The 15,209-nt window shown below is 41.9% G+C and overlaps 1 protein-coding gene across 1 annotated transcript in view; it reads left to right on the top strand.

Moving 5' to 3' along the window:
• Positions 1 to 14,658, top strand: part of PLPPR5 (phospholipid phosphatase related 5) — a 47,375-nt gene extending 32,717 nt beyond the window's left edge. Inside the window, exons 4-6 of the mRNA XM_065669515.1 lie at positions 3,285 to 3,461; positions 5,107 to 5,226; positions 14,053 to 14,658. Coding sequence (XP_065525587.1) covers positions 3,285 to 3,461; positions 5,107 to 5,226; positions 14,053 to 14,085 — 330 coding nt within the window. The 3' untranslated portion in view covers positions 14,086 to 14,658. The remainder of the gene's footprint in view (positions 1 to 3,284; positions 3,462 to 5,106; positions 5,227 to 14,052) is intronic.
• The last annotated feature ends 551 nt before the right edge of the window (positions 14,659 to 15,209 follow it).

Below are 15,209 nucleotides of genomic sequence, written 5' to 3'. Positions count from 1 at the left end.
CACTCATGTTTTAAATCACTGAGCTATTTTCTTTTGTTGATACTGCATTTAATATTTATGAAAAGTAAGAGAGGAAAAATGCTGTCATCTTTCAAGATGTTTCTTTGCTGTCAGTTGCTGATTGTGCTGGTTTATAGCTTTCCTTCCAGCATCAAGAAGAAAATAGCTGCTTACTTATATTTTATTCTTAGTGCAAATCAGATCTGTGAATAAATTGACAGTGTTAATGTATTGTACTAGAGCTGCAAGGGATGAAGTTTAAGAATGGACATCTATGAATCTTGCCTTGGAAGAGTCTGCATTTGCTGTGTAGAGTTTTGCAAATGTACAGAATTTTCACTTTCAGGAAATGTTTACCCTATTTCTATTGATTCTTGAATAATATTTTAATTTAATGCTGTTATTACCATCAGTGCTGTCTGTTCTTTGAAGAAAAGAACTGAAACAGGGGAAGTTCAGTTTGGATCTAAGGCAGAAGTTCTTCCCTGTGAGGGTGCTGAGGCGCTGGCACAGGGTGCCCAGAGAAGCTGTGGCTGTTCCATCCCTGGCAGTGTTGAAGGCCAGGTTGGACACAGGGGCTTGGAGCAACCTGCTCTAGTGAGAGGTGTCCCTGCCTGTGGCAGGGGTTGGAGCTGGATGAGCTTTAAGGTCTCTTCCAACCCAAACCATTCTGTGTTTCTAGAAGAGAAATGTTACCTGTGCTGACAGAACTCTGAGGTTATTTTCAACAGTGGGCTGGACATGACAGTCTTGACTGCACGTATAGGAAGGGACTCAGCAAATGAAGGTCTTTACTACTCATATGAGGCACAGCCTAAGTCTGCTGTTGTTTCTGCTCACTCAGTGCTCTGAGTAGGCATTTGAGAGATGTGCTTGACAGTAAAAAGATTGTGAGGATTTTCTGCAGAGCGCTTTCCAGGTTAGCTTTGAATGAGGACTGCTGCAGTTTGGCTGGATTACTGCAGAGTCAGTGCTTCGCACACATCTGGTTTGACTTCATAAAAACTGAGATCATCCTCTTGGTTGATAAGCAGGTGTTAACTGAAATAAATCACTGAGGCCACTTAAAGAAGTGTCAGCTTAACCCAGACTGGATTTGAAATTGGGTGGTCTTGCTGCATATTCAGGATATTACACTATTTTCCATAGCACCAGATGTTCTAGGAGGTCATGTGAATATGAATAATGGTGGTAGTATCCAGGGATACAAGGAGACTCACTAAAATAGAAGGTTGCTGAGTAACTTGGTGTTCACTGAACACCAAGTGCCGTGTAGAAATCCAGTTGCAGTTCTCTTACCAGAGTTCCACATGATAAGAGTAACTTACTGAGGAGAGCCTGAGAAAATATGAGGCGCTAAGATAAAAGGATAGTCAATGAATGGAGAAACACTGTTTCTGAAATGCTCTAGGAAGAACAGAGGAGATGTGGCTTGGACACGCACCTCAAAACTCACCCCCAGCCCCAGCTTTGCTCTGTCTGCATTACTTGAAAGCTTGCTGCTAGTTTGCTGACCATCACGTAAGGTGCATTGAAGATGTTTGTATTGCAGTAGTGGGTGATTATAAGCTAAAGCTGATTTTAAGCTTAAGCATTGATTTGTCCTCTAAAACATGGAGCTTCTGAACAAAAATTGCGTTCAGATGTTGCTCCTTTCAGACAGCCTCCTACCTCCTTCACTTAGTTTATCATAGCTATAACCATGCTTCCCAAACTACTTCTTGACTGGCTTATTGCAGCACTTCATAACTGATTACCCAGGAAATGCAGCTGCATTTCAGACAGGACGGAAAAAGAAAGCATTGTCCATTTGTTGGCCCAAAAGGTGCTGGTTCTTCATTGCAGATTCATCTGTATCTGTTTCCCTTTGCAGTTCAAAGGCACAGCATTCCACACTTGGGGAGTATCCAGTGAAACTCCAGAGAAAATATTTACATTCTTCGATCTAGAGATTTCAACTCTGTGAAGGTTTTAGGGATTTCACAGGTCTAATTGCAGAAACATCTTTTTTTTTTCCTCAAAATCTTGTTAGTTGAAGTATAATTCATCAAAGGGGGCAACTTTCAAGCAGTCATAAAGCCAAGATTGAAGAAAATGGAAATTAAAGATTTGGTTTTCATGCATGTTCCGCCTGGAGAAGAGAAGCTGTGTGGAGACCTCAGAGCAGCTTCCAGTGTCTGAAGGGGGCTCCAAGGGTGCTGGAGAGGGACTCTTCATCAGGGACTGGAGTGATAGGACAAGGGGAGATGGGTTCAAACTGAAACAGGGGTAGTTCAGGTTAGATCTAAGGCAGAAGCTCTTCCCTGTGAGGGTGCTGAGGCGCTGGCACAGGGTGCCCAGAGAAGCTGTGGCTGCCCCATCCCTGTCAGTGTTCAAGGCCAGGTTGGACACAGGGGCTTGGAGCAACCTGCTCTAGTGTGAGGTGTCCCTGCCCATGGCAGGGGGCTGGAACTGGGTGAGCTTTAAGGGCCTTTCCAACCCAAACTAGTCTGGAATTCTATGGTTTCTTCCATTGGCCCATCAGAGCTTGGAAAGTGTTGGCTATTAGTCATTAATGCACCCTTGGGGCAGAAGAGCTGCTCTGTCGTCAAGCAGTGCTTTTAGTTCAGTAGTAATGCACAGGGAGAGTTAGAGTGCAGGCAGGGCACATTGATTTCTCAGTTTGATGCATAAAAGTTTCTGCCTTTAGATTGGGTTGTGTGCCGGGAGGGATTGGTACTAAACATCCTCAGTTGCCATCTGTGAAGCACAAGGCTCTATTGGTTCAGCGCTGGTTGGAGCTATTACATGTTATTTCTAAAAGCAGATGCTGGCATTTAGCTCCATTTCCACTGCTCTTTGATAAATCTCTACTTAATCTCTTGGAGAAGTTGACTATGAGGAAGAATGGCATTTCGTAATGATAACAAGGCCTTGATGTAGCCACTTTCAGAGTAAGGATGGTTTGCTGTTACTGTCAACACTGTGCCATGAAAAATCAGTCTCTGTACCTCTCTTCATAAATAAATACAAAGATTGGGAGTAATAGCTTAGGATTGACTCATTTGCCTGTTCTTTTGGGGGCTTTTTAGGTTCACATGAAATGTAATTTTGCTGTATGGTCTAATTCTTGTTCTATATCCCTCTGAAAAGTGTGTGATGTTGTTAGCGCTTGATTTCTTGTTTCTTTACCAAAAGAAAAGATAAATACAAGTAGTGTATTCAAACAAAATACAGAGCTTTTATTCAGCACTTAGTGGGAGCTATCAATCAGGCTTTATAATGTCTTCCTTTCTAATTTTCAGATGTATATCACCAACACAGTAAAAGCCAGAGGAACAAGGCTTGCAAAACCTGTTCTGTGTTTGGGCTTGATGTGCATGGCTTTCCTTACTGGAATCAACAGAGTAGCAGAGTATCGAAATCACTGGTCAGATGTAATAGCAGGATTTGTTATCGGAATATCTATAGCAGTATTTTTGGTAAGTGTGTATCTGTGTCACTTCTGTGTGAAAACAGTCAGTGCGTAGCTTTGTATCTCGTAAAACCGGGGGCCTCGGCACAAGATGGTTTTCTGAATCTCGTTTTTAATGACTTACCAGTTTCCTCAGTTATATTTGCACCAACTCAGGAATGTGAAGAAAGGACTGATCCAATGATCTTTTTGTTCAGTTCCTTACAAACCAGATTGTAGCATTTCCATCAAGCTCCACTTTAAGAAACTGCAGATCCTCCAGAAGAACCTGTACTTATGATTTCATGTATGAAGTATGAATTTCAGTACAGTGATACCCACACTGATCGAGGAATAAGCAATCAGTGAAGGTCTCTACACTTGCTATAAGAGGCAATTCTAGCAATAAGATAAACATTTCTTTTCTGGCTTTAAAGTAACCCTGTTGAATTTCTTTCATACTAATTCAAGTTTACATTGACCTTCTATGTTATTTTGTATCAGAAAAATCCTTGTTTAGCCTTTTCCTGTTCTGGAACCGTGTTCCAAAAGCAGATTGTTAGTCATAGTTCCCAATGACTAGGATCTGTGTCAGAAAGCTGCTGCTAATCTATAAATGATCTTCCCCGATAACTTCACTGCAAGGCTATTACACAGAATAGTCACTGCTGTTCCCTGCCTGCAGGTTTGTCTGCCTGGTAGCTTGGAATAGTCATAAACACACCTTTGATTTTTTCCCCATGAAAACACCTTTGAGCTTGACTCTAGGATCTCAAAGTCTTGATCTTAAGATCTTGGATCTGAAGACTTGGCTTGGCTGAGGACTCTCACCAGGATGGCTGAGGTGGGAGTTAGCTTAGCATCTCTAAGACATGTGAGGGCAGCTTTAGGTATCCTTTAAAATAAACCTGCTCGCACTTCCAGACGTTCCCTTCCATAGAAGTTATCCAGGAGTTATATTTGATTGTACATTTTTAAGTTTTTCCATTCTGTTTGTGCCCCTAAAGTCAGAAAAGAAACTAGAAATCTGTCTCGGAGTATTTTCTCACAGTCTCTGATGTATACTGCATCAGTCCCTTAGTAGCATCCAATTTAATTGAGTTTTGAGGAAACCAAATGTGCAAACATTGCTGCTTAGATGAGTGTCTGAATTAATAGAAACACTAACAAACTGGTCTAGATCACATTCTAATATCCCTGTGTGAGAGGCACCCCTGCCCTAAGAGGGTTTACAGCTTAGCTCAAACTTGGAGATGGTCTTTGTCTTCTTATTCTCCTTTTCTCACTGTCCATTTGAGAAGGTCTTTGCTGGTCAAAACTTAGATGGTACTTGGCCCTTCTTAGAAATTTAAGTTCATATTCTGCTGCACAGGCTCTGGACATCTATTCATGATATTGTTCATAATTGCTATTATTCAGCTTTGGTAATGGATTTGCATGTAGATAAGATGGTTTTTTGGTTCTCAGATAATGCACGTAACACCGAATTGGTTGGAAATCTTTTGTCTTGAAATGTTAATTCAGGATTTTCTGTAAACCATGAACTTCCCATTTCTGTGTCTCCACTGTGACGAAAGCTGGTGTCAGTTCTGCCTAGTTACGGATGTCAGGATCAAAGCTCCAAGAAATGAGTTGTTCCTTAGCTATTCTATTTATCTTCTAATCCCTTCTAGGTTGTTTGTGTGGTAAATAACTTCAGAGGACGTCAGCCAGAACATGAACATTCTCATATGGATAATCTGGCCCAGATGCCCATGATCAGCATACCCCGAGTAGAAAGCCCTTTAGAAAAGGTAATGTCTGACTTACTTAAAAATAACGATATAAAATGCAGCTTTCCTGGAAGGATGGCCCCAAACTGTCTTGACAAGAGAGTTAATCAGAGTTCAAGTAAGGAGCCATGGCCATGAGGAAGAAAGAAGGGAAAAATTAATTTAGAGACATTCCTTGGGGGACTTTTCATGTCGCCTCCAAGAACAATCACTACATACCAGTCCAGTTTGCTGCTGTAGCCACTGCTAAGTTGGTGGAGTCAGGCTTAATAGATCTGAAGCCCTGTTTCCCTGTGTTCCTCAAGTAAGTTTGATTAATGCTTTGGCTGAGAGTCCATAGAGCTTGAAACGCTTAGAAGGAAAATTGAACCCCTGAGCCCAAGGGGTTGTGCAAGTCAGGTATGAGTGGCATTTATCCTGTTTCTTTAGGATATGTCCTCAGGGTCGTGCAGGGGACCTATGGGGCTGTGGGGCTTTTCTCATGCTGGCCTCAGGACAGGGCACCCACCTTGCAATGTGGGGGATCTGACATGTGCTCTAGCAGGGCAAACAGTGTAGTGGATAATAATAGGGAGTGATAATAGGGAGTGACATGGGGCATACAGTGACTGCACAGAAGCCATGGTCTCCAGCCAGCGCAAATGGGATTTTGGACTAGGATGTGTTAGTGGTAGCCTCCTGTGTACACCCAGACTTTTTGCATGAGTATTGTGATGTGTTAAAAATCTGGTTTCCTATTTAAAAAGTGTATGTTTTTTGAAGATGTTAGTGATAGGGCAAGGGGTGATGGGTGCAAACTGAAACAGGGGAAGTTCAGGTTAGATCTAAGGCAGAAGCTCTTCCCTGTGAAGGTGATGAGGCATTGGCACAGGTTACCCAAGTAAGTGGTAAATGCTCCATCCCTGTCAGTGTTCAAGGCCAAGTTGGACAGAGCCTTGGGTGACATGGTCTGGTGTGAGGTGTCCCTGCCCATGGCAGGGGGTGGAAATGGATGATCTTAAGGTCCTTTCCAACCCCAACTTTACTATGATTCTATGATGTTGTACTGTGCAAGTGTTAGGTAAGATTGTCTGAACAATTTCATAAATCAACAAGCACTGAAATAGCATAACCAAATGAAACATTTTAGGTGTTTTTACTAGGGGAGTGTCTGAGCTACTAATATAAAGCTGGGGAGTGTTTGAGCTACTAATACAAAGCCTGAAAGCAATTCTTAATTTTCTAATGACTGTATTTGTCATTATTTCCTACAATCTCTTCTGTTATGCCCATGTTTGAAGATAGTAAACAATTCTACACTGGGTTGGGCACTGAAAATATGTTTCTGTGGCATTCTTTCCAATCCAAATTATTCCTAATATTTGTATCAAACATATGTTGAATATGAATAAAAATGTTTAATATGAATAATTTTTCTTTTAACCATTTCCATTCTGTCTTAGTCACTGGAAGTGGTGGAAGTTGTCCTTCAGTAAGCAGTGCTGCTAGCTCTGAGTTTCTTTTTCCTTTCCTTGAAGGGAAAGAAGGTTTCTTTGCCGAATGATCTAATGTGCTTTTTGAACCAGATGTGTCTAAGCTCCTTCTGCTGATACCTTGTCATAAGGAGGTCAGAGTCTCATTTGCTTGAACAAGCATTTAGAAGATGAATGTGTATCTTCCAAATCACCCATTCAGTAAGCTTTCTGTAACATGTCAAAACAAAACAAGCTGTCAGTTGGCCTAGGACATACAGCATTAAGAAGAGCATGTCTTATTTACGTGCTAGGCTCTCCTGCAATAGCAGCCATTTCTGAGGCTCAAAAGACAGCAGAGGTAATAGATGTACATTCTCTTGCTGTTTAATTGTATTTTTTGGGGGGTTGGGATACAGACCTCACGTTAACGTAGTATTTCTACCCAATTTGATGCGCTTTTGCTCATGATGAGCAAGATCTTTTCCTGAGCCTTTGCCTAAGCAAGATTGAGGTGTTGTGAGGAAGTCTATGGGTGTGGGAATGTGGTGGCAGGAATAGTGCTTGCTCTGCTTGAGGATGATGGCTGTTCAGCCTGGAGAAGAGAAGCTGCATGGAGGCTTCAGAGCAGCTTCCAGTGTCTGAAGGGGGCTACAGGGATGCTGGAGAGGGACTCTTCAGGGCCTGTAGCGACAGGACAAGGGGTGATGGGTTCAAAGTGAAACAGGGGAAGTTCAGGTTAGATCTAAGGCAGAAGCTCTTCCCCGTGCTGAGGCACTGGCAGAGATTGCCCAGAGAAGCTGTGGCTGCCCCATCCCTGGCAGTGTTCAAGGCTAGGTTGGACACAGGGGCTTGGAGCACCCTGCTCTAGTGGAAGGTGTCCCTGCCCATGGCAGGGGTTGGAACTGGGTGAGCTTTAAGGTCCCTTCCAACACAAACCAGTCTGGGATTCTATGATTTGTGACCTGCCCAGGGACTCCGTTATGTGAATGAGCTTCTTTCCTTCCAAATCCGTATTCCTGTGGCAGCAGAGGGTAACTGTTGGCTGCCATGGAACTTTTCTGTGTAGAATTAAAGTGGGGCCTATCATCAGGGTGTTACACTTGGTGAGATCTCAGTGTAGGGGTTCATCTTTTTCCATATTGCAAAGCCTTTCTGCTTTCCAAATAGAGAGAGTGAGATGGGAAGTTGATAGCATGGAGACTTTGCTGGTTGTTGGAAAATGCTTTCTGCTGTTTCCACTCTCAGAAATCACCACATAACTGATGAAAAAGTTACTTGATGTGAGTGATTCGGGTGTTGAGGCTTTGTGGAATGTTTCCTTTTCCCCCAATGCTGCTTCTAAAGTTTTAGATAGAAGCCAGACCCTGTTAAATAAAAGGCACTAAGAATAACACTTATGTAGAACTAAGGTCTAAATGGAGCCATCTCCATTAACTACCATCACTACAAGAGTTATTAACTTAGCCTTTACTTTTTTAGCTTCCTTCTTTTTTTACATCCTTTTTTCTCCTCTGGAGAGAGAAGGGTGCTAAATAATTCATGTGCTACTTGCCTTTGCTGACTTTAGCCATGTGCAAGTTACTTTTCACTACATTTCAGTTAGGGCTGTTCCAGTTCCATATTCTGAATGCACATACATTTACATTTGGCTTACAGAAACTCTTGTTTTTCCTTATTCTCAGCCTGCAAGTTCCTGTGCCAGTATCAAAGGCAGCTTCCTGTCAGAAGTTAGCTACTAAGAGTAGCACAGATGCTGACTGATGGAAGTTATCATGTGCAAAGCAGTGCTAGCATGAGGCAATACAACTCTTGCTGGTATTTAATAACCATATGGGCATCTGGGAGCAAGCAAGTCAAAGATGCTGCCTTAAAGAATAACTTCATTAGATGTTCCTATCACATGGGACCTCACTCATTGCTATTTCATTATAAGTTCACCTGTAAATGAATATAAGCACATAATGCATCACCCAGACCTGGAAGCACCTTATTGTTGTGTTGCCAGATCTGATGTTTGGTATTCCAGTGCTTTTTCCTGCTGGATAATGAATGCTCTTGGCATGCTTGTCATGCTGACTGTGCCACCACTGTCTGAGTTCTGGTGGAGGTCAAGAGCTACATTTGAAGTGCGCTGAAATAGGAATAAGTGTACTTGTAATATTCTGAATTGAGCTGCTGCTGGTTGATGACATGGGTAGATCACTGTTTGCGTGACACTTGTCTTTAATTGTGGTGCATGCAGATGATGAAGCTGTTCTGCATGGGTACCCGCTTCTCATGCACTCAAGCCGTAGTTGCAGAGTGTCTCCTTGAAGAAGCCTTGCCAGAGCTGTCTCAGCAAGGCAGACGTATTCAGAATTAATGAAAAGAATGAAAGCCAAGCAGCCTCATTGCTCATCCATCTGCTCCTTTTTCTCCTCTGTCTCCGACCTTCTTAATCTCTTACAAGTCAACTTACGTTTCAGTTAGCTGGTGTGTCCTACAGAGTGGAGGTGCTCTTGCTACCTCAGTCAAGGTTAGAGACTCCTGTTCTTTTGCAAGAGTTACTGGGAAATAAGGATATTCTGGGTGGTTCCTGGAAGAGCTGAAAGTTCGGCTTCATTCAGTGCAGTCATAACCTATTTTTTCTGGGTTTTGTTCCAGGGCAGACTGACATTAGCTCATACTGAAGTCACTTGAAATTGGCCAGGGGTTACAGAGGGCTCATGCACATCTTGTCATAGCTGCTGACTCTCTTAGCCTTTGGGCTTTTTGTTTTTAAATACTCTAGCTTTGAAAAAATCAAATACAAAGGGAACATGGAGCTGTTTAGGACCGGTTGAGGCAGTAGGTAGAATACTGGGGTGAGAGGTTGGGTTAGGAGGGGCACTGTGATTCTTCTCCTATAGGGTGATGGCACATTACTGTGTCTGATCATCAGTGCTTTCTGTAGCTGCTCAGTATTACTTACTTGCACAGTGGGTTCTTTGCAGTGTTCTGTTTGACAGCTAAGCTGCATTTATCCTCAAAGTCTCTACTTGGCATTCCTTCTAAGTGCAACTTCTGTCAGCAGTGCCCAAGCCACATTCCCAAACACAGTCACTGTTCTTTGTTACAATGAAGTGTCTTACACTGCATCTATAGCACTGACTCCAGCATCGCTGTTAACTAGAAGCAAAAGACAGTTTAGGTGCTCTCTCTGTGTCTTTTTCCATGTCTCTCTCAACCATTTCCAAGTTGTAATGGTGGTAAACATTTGGAATTCCTCACACGACATTCTTATTGCCTATCATAGCAATTGCTAGTGACTCTCAGGGTTGTCTTGTTGAGTTTGACACTGTAATTCTTGTTTTATTGTGCATGTGCCAAAGGCAACGGTGGTGATAAAACATTTTAACAATAGGAAGTATTGATACTGCAATGGATTCTGGTAATGTTTTATGACTGGTGAAGCTTTACCCTTCTATTTTTAAGGTACAATGTTTTTTCTATTTACTGCATCTTGATTATGCATGAGACACAGAACAATTTCATCACAGTGTCAGAAAAGGGTATTTTTAACTTAAATCTCAGCGTTACCTGCTATTTAATTGGTCTTAACCAGTTTGGTACTAAGTCTTTCACTGGTATGTGCACGTGTATAGACACAGTGGGACCTCTTTGACCCAGTCTGGTCCCTGGGCCTCTCACTGAGCTCACAGCCTAAAAGCAAAACACAAAAAACAAAAAAATGTTTTAGCTCTTCATACTGTGGGCAGATGGGTGAGAGGGGTTGTGTCTGTTCCTGTTGATTCAAAATAGTTGAGAAGCGCCTAAATACTGTTGCGTGCATATAGGTATCCATGCAGTGGTATAGTATATAGTATAGTATATGTGTATCCTCAGGACTGCTTGACTGGATATGTGTGCTTGCATTACGTTATAAGCAGGTTTTCTGTTGTCATAATGGTTCTCTCTTGAGAATACGTCTGTTAAAGGAGGTACAATACAGCATTGTTTCACACACAGAAACACGTACCCAGGAGAGGCAGCTCAGAAAAGACCATAAGCAATTTTGTTTTGATGTCAAGCGTTTGAAATTGCATTCATGTCCTACCCTTCTGCTTAAATCTGCTTCTGTGGGATTGTACAAGAATTACTTCTGTTTGAATGCAAACTGTGCTCACCACGTCTAATGTTCAAATGAAATAAAACATGGAAAATGGAGCAATATATTCAGTGTGACATCCTCAAATGTACATGTTGTAGGTGTTACAGAATCAAGGCATTAGTAACAATCAAGAAGATCCTTTGCAACGAAATCCTCTCAAAGCACGCATCCTTAGGTTCTTCTCCTGGATATCAGGAATGGACCGTTTTGAACATCTTCATATAAGGCAACAAACGTATGAGTGTGTGTGTGGAATTGAAGCAGAGGCAGATGCAGTGTGGGGCAGCATTCAGTGCAGGTCTGCCACGTTTTAAATGGGGAATTTCACTTGAACTCATTCTCTTCCCTAAAAATGTTATTTGTCCACTAAAAGCATCAAATATACTTTGTTGACCCAGAGAATTGTGTAACATGATTATTGTCCTGTGATAAATTAGCATTTAAGATCTTACCAGAAGATACACAGGTCTGGATCATTACCCCTCAGAAGCCTGCACTGAAGGCTTAGCCTTTAGCTTTCCTTTTTAATGGTGATGATGTGAGAGCATGGCTTTGAAGCATGTTTTGTTCACATGGTGCTGACTCCAAGCTGATCCTGTCCATTTGCTATATTATTTCTTATATTATTCATTATAAAAGCTGGTGTGCCTGGAAACTGCTGCCATTGAGCAGATCCTCAGCATATCCCAGTTCTTTTGAATACTGTAGGGAAAATCATTTTTGATGGAGTTGGAGCAGCTGAGGTCTTGTGCATGGGGTTTGTTGCTTGTCCCCTGCATCTGTGTGAATCTGCTGATGCTGGTTTGTCTCTCACACTGAACTTTGCCCCAGTAAATCTAAGCAGAAGCAAAAGAGCATAGTAAGAGAGTTGAAATGCAGTTGTTACTCAAGGGGGATGCTGTTAGTTTGGGGTTTTGCCTGTGAAGAGTCTCAGCAAAGCTTAGTTGTAGCTTTGCTGGAGATAACATCTGCAAAAAAGCACCATTTTCAGACAGCTGCATGATTCTGTAACGGTGATTCTTGCCATTAGCAACTGATTAATTCTGACCTACTTATGCATTGCCCTGCTGAGTCCATTGGAAATGAATTGACAAGTGTTCACAAGGGTCCAAATTAATAGCTCCATGAGCGGCAGCTTAAGCAGTTCTTCCTGAGGGTTTATTGAGGTTTATTGTGGTGTTATAGCCCATGCTCTGCATGTCCTTCCAAGGATGGTGTCCTGCTTATTTTGGTAGTATAGCTGGCAGGAATATGAACAACATTCTCCTTTCCTAAATAATAGTTATCTAGTCCTGCATTAATGCTACATGAAGGAGCATTTGGTTCACTGCATCACAGACAAATGTGTATTGCTTAAAGAACATGCAGCAGGGCATGCAAGAATTGGTTCAAATAAATAAGGAGGATGTTTTATTCCTCCAGTTCCTCATTTGTCAACCATCTTACTTATTAGCACAGTGAGTACTTTTAGACTGATACTGGTCTAAGCTGACAGGAGGATTTTCAGGTCTAAATAAGGAGAAAAAGAAAGTAAATACTATGAAGAAAACATCCTAATAGCCTCAGAGGCACTCTGGAGTCATTGAGGTTGACCCAGTATGTCGTCTTCCCTGTACTGAAAGCGGAAGATGGCCAGCCAGCTAAAATGCTTTGAAATGTGAATGGTTTGGTTTCTAATTAGGAAATCTAATTTTGCTTTTCTTCTGCAGAATCAAAATGTGGAAACAGTGGCATTTGTCACCACTGCAACCATTTGAACTGAAAGTCTTTTTTCTGATGCTTTTTGACAAGTCTGCTAGCTGTGGTTTAATCATAAGGATTCATTTAGAATACATTAATTCTCTCTTGGAGAAGAATGTACATAGATGTTTGCTATTTAGTGGTGTTCTCTTAGGAAAGGTGACAGAAAATATCTAGACAGGTTATCTAGCACTGAGAAATAGAAACGTGTGTGGTGGCCGCTGCTTCTCCCCAGCATTTTCTATGGGGTGTGATAAGGGGTTTTCTGAAGGACTTTGAACAACTGCCCTTAAGCAAAAAAGGGAGATCTTTCCCACTCGCACTGGGTTATCTACATCCCCCCTCCTCTTCACCTTACACTTCCTCTTTTCTGACTTTGGTCTGCTCCAGGAGGGGAGGTGATGACAGAAATCAGTGCTTTGCATGGTATTATTTCCCTCTGTCTGTTTTTGTGCTGGGAAACAAACACATGGCTTAACATCAAGATTCCCTTGATTCATTTCATGCATTGCATGTTTAATCAAAGATGGTGGCAGTCAAGGTCACTGTGTGCCTAACGGGAACATCCAGTTCCTATGGATCCTGCACATCACTGGACGGTTGGTTGAGTCTTCACCTACCAAATGTTTGCAGATTCACTTGCTTAGGTTAGAGCATGGCAAATAGCACAGGATGCTGCAGCTTTGCTGTGTAGGTGCTCGTAGTGTATTGCACATTCTTTGTGCTCATAAGAATTGTCCAGTTGAAGGAAAGAGGAGAGAATAACGTTGCAAAGGAAGAGGACACTGTAGTGATTCTGAAATAGAAATTTTGAGTATGAGTCCTCAGTGGCTGAATGCAATAGGACAAGGGCTCATGGGTTCATACTGAACCAGGGGAAGTTCAGGTTAGATCTAAGGCAGAAGCTCTTCCCTGTGAGGGTGATGAGGTGCTGGCACAGGGTGCCCAGAGAAGCTGTGGCTGCCCCATCCCTGGCAGTGTTCAAGGCCAGGTTGGACACAGGGGCTTGGAGCAACCTGCTCTAGTGAGAGGTGTCCCTGCCCGTGGCAGGGGGTTGGAACTGGGTGGTCATAAGGTCTCTTCCAATCCAAACCAGTCTGGGATGCCATGATTTTATTAATACTGGAATAGAATATTATAATCTGTCAGAACCTGTTGTTTTAATTTCTAGGGATTTTGCTATAAATGATGACTAAGGTAGCAGTACAAGTCCAGCCAGCTCTGTTATTCATATTGTTACTTAGTTAAAAAAGAAAGCCATCTAAAACTAAAATCCTGTAGAACTATTGCACTTGATGACTTTGTTGAGCACACTTCCCTAGCCAACCTTTCAACAGTTAACAAAGAGCTGCAGTGGGAGTGAGTGAGAGCATGCAGTGAGAACCAGTTTGATTTCCATCCTCCTGCAATAGTTTTGAAGCATAAAGCTGCCCCTAAAGAGGCAAAAGGATTGTCACAACGGCAACTGCTGCCTGCCTGTGGGGTTTCTGGGGTTTACCTCTTTGTTTCTTCTTTAACCCATAGAACCACATCACGGCCTTTGCAGAAGTTACATGATGTTGACGCTGAGGTCTATTCCCTCCATTGGACTTCATCTCTTTTCACAGCCCACCCACGATAATTGCGGTGTTACCCCAAACCAGAAGTTTTTAGAAGTCCTGTCTCTGACTTGGTTTCTCCATCATTCAAACGATACCGGCATCTCAAAGAGGTCTGAAATCTCAGAGCATCACTTTACTTCCTAGCAAAAAGATGAACTGTTTACTTTGGGATGGGACAACCTGAGCACTAATTCTCTTTTGGCTTCTCATTGTTTTTAATGTACCTATTCCAGCAGCACTTCATGTTTTGGTTTGACTTTGGTTTTTCAACTCTACGTTTTTAATTCAGCATGAACTTGTTTCCATTTGAAGCGATTTCAGTGTATAAACTAGACAGATATTCCGTTCTGTATGAAAATGCTGTTTGCACATTGTATTCCGCTGTATTCCATGTAAGATATCATTCCAACAGTATGTTATATGTAAGACTGGTGCTTCTGCTTTTGAAGAGAAAAAGAAAAATTGCCAATTTTTACTGTAGTAAGTATTGTATCATAATTAAAAGTTTATTTATTTGGATATTTTCCTGACATAATTGTAGTTGAATTGTTGTTTTGTAGTTCTTGAATGTCTTGGGTGGTATATATGTATCTAGGTTAAAAGAAATGAAAATAATATAGGAAGTTTGATCATTGATACCTATTTTATTACTAATGCTAGCCCATGAAAGGTTACGGGCTCCATTCTTAGCTCAGCGTATCTGATGGGATAAATAATTTCAACAAATGATCAAGGAAGGCTGCATCTTCTTGTATCTGTTGTACACCCTGATACTGTGCTGGGATAATGGGTGTTACGATGAGTGTCACTGGCTTAGTGAGAAACATGCAGATGAGTTTCTGTTCTCCATTTTCTTGTTGGAGAAGTCACAGGAAAACCAAACTGGTTTCATTCATTTCCTTCAGCCTCAGTGGCCAGGACAGGCAGATTTTCTCTCTATAAATCTTTCTATCTCTGTTTGTGTTTCAGGGCCAGATTCTTGCAAAACCATCCTGTCAGTCTGTGCAATTGGTTTTTCGTCCAATTCAGGCAGTGCTGTTAGATCTCTGTTCTGGTTGTGAATAAGCAAATTGATCCTTC

Source organism: Lathamus discolor, chromosome 3, assembly GCF_037157495.1.
Source record: "Lathamus discolor isolate bLatDis1 chromosome 3, bLatDis1.hap1, whole genome shotgun sequence".
Classification (NCBI taxonomy): Eukaryota; Metazoa; Chordata; class Aves; order Psittaciformes; family Psittacidae; genus Lathamus; species Lathamus discolor.
This window is presented reverse-complemented; position numbering and strand designations above follow the sequence as displayed.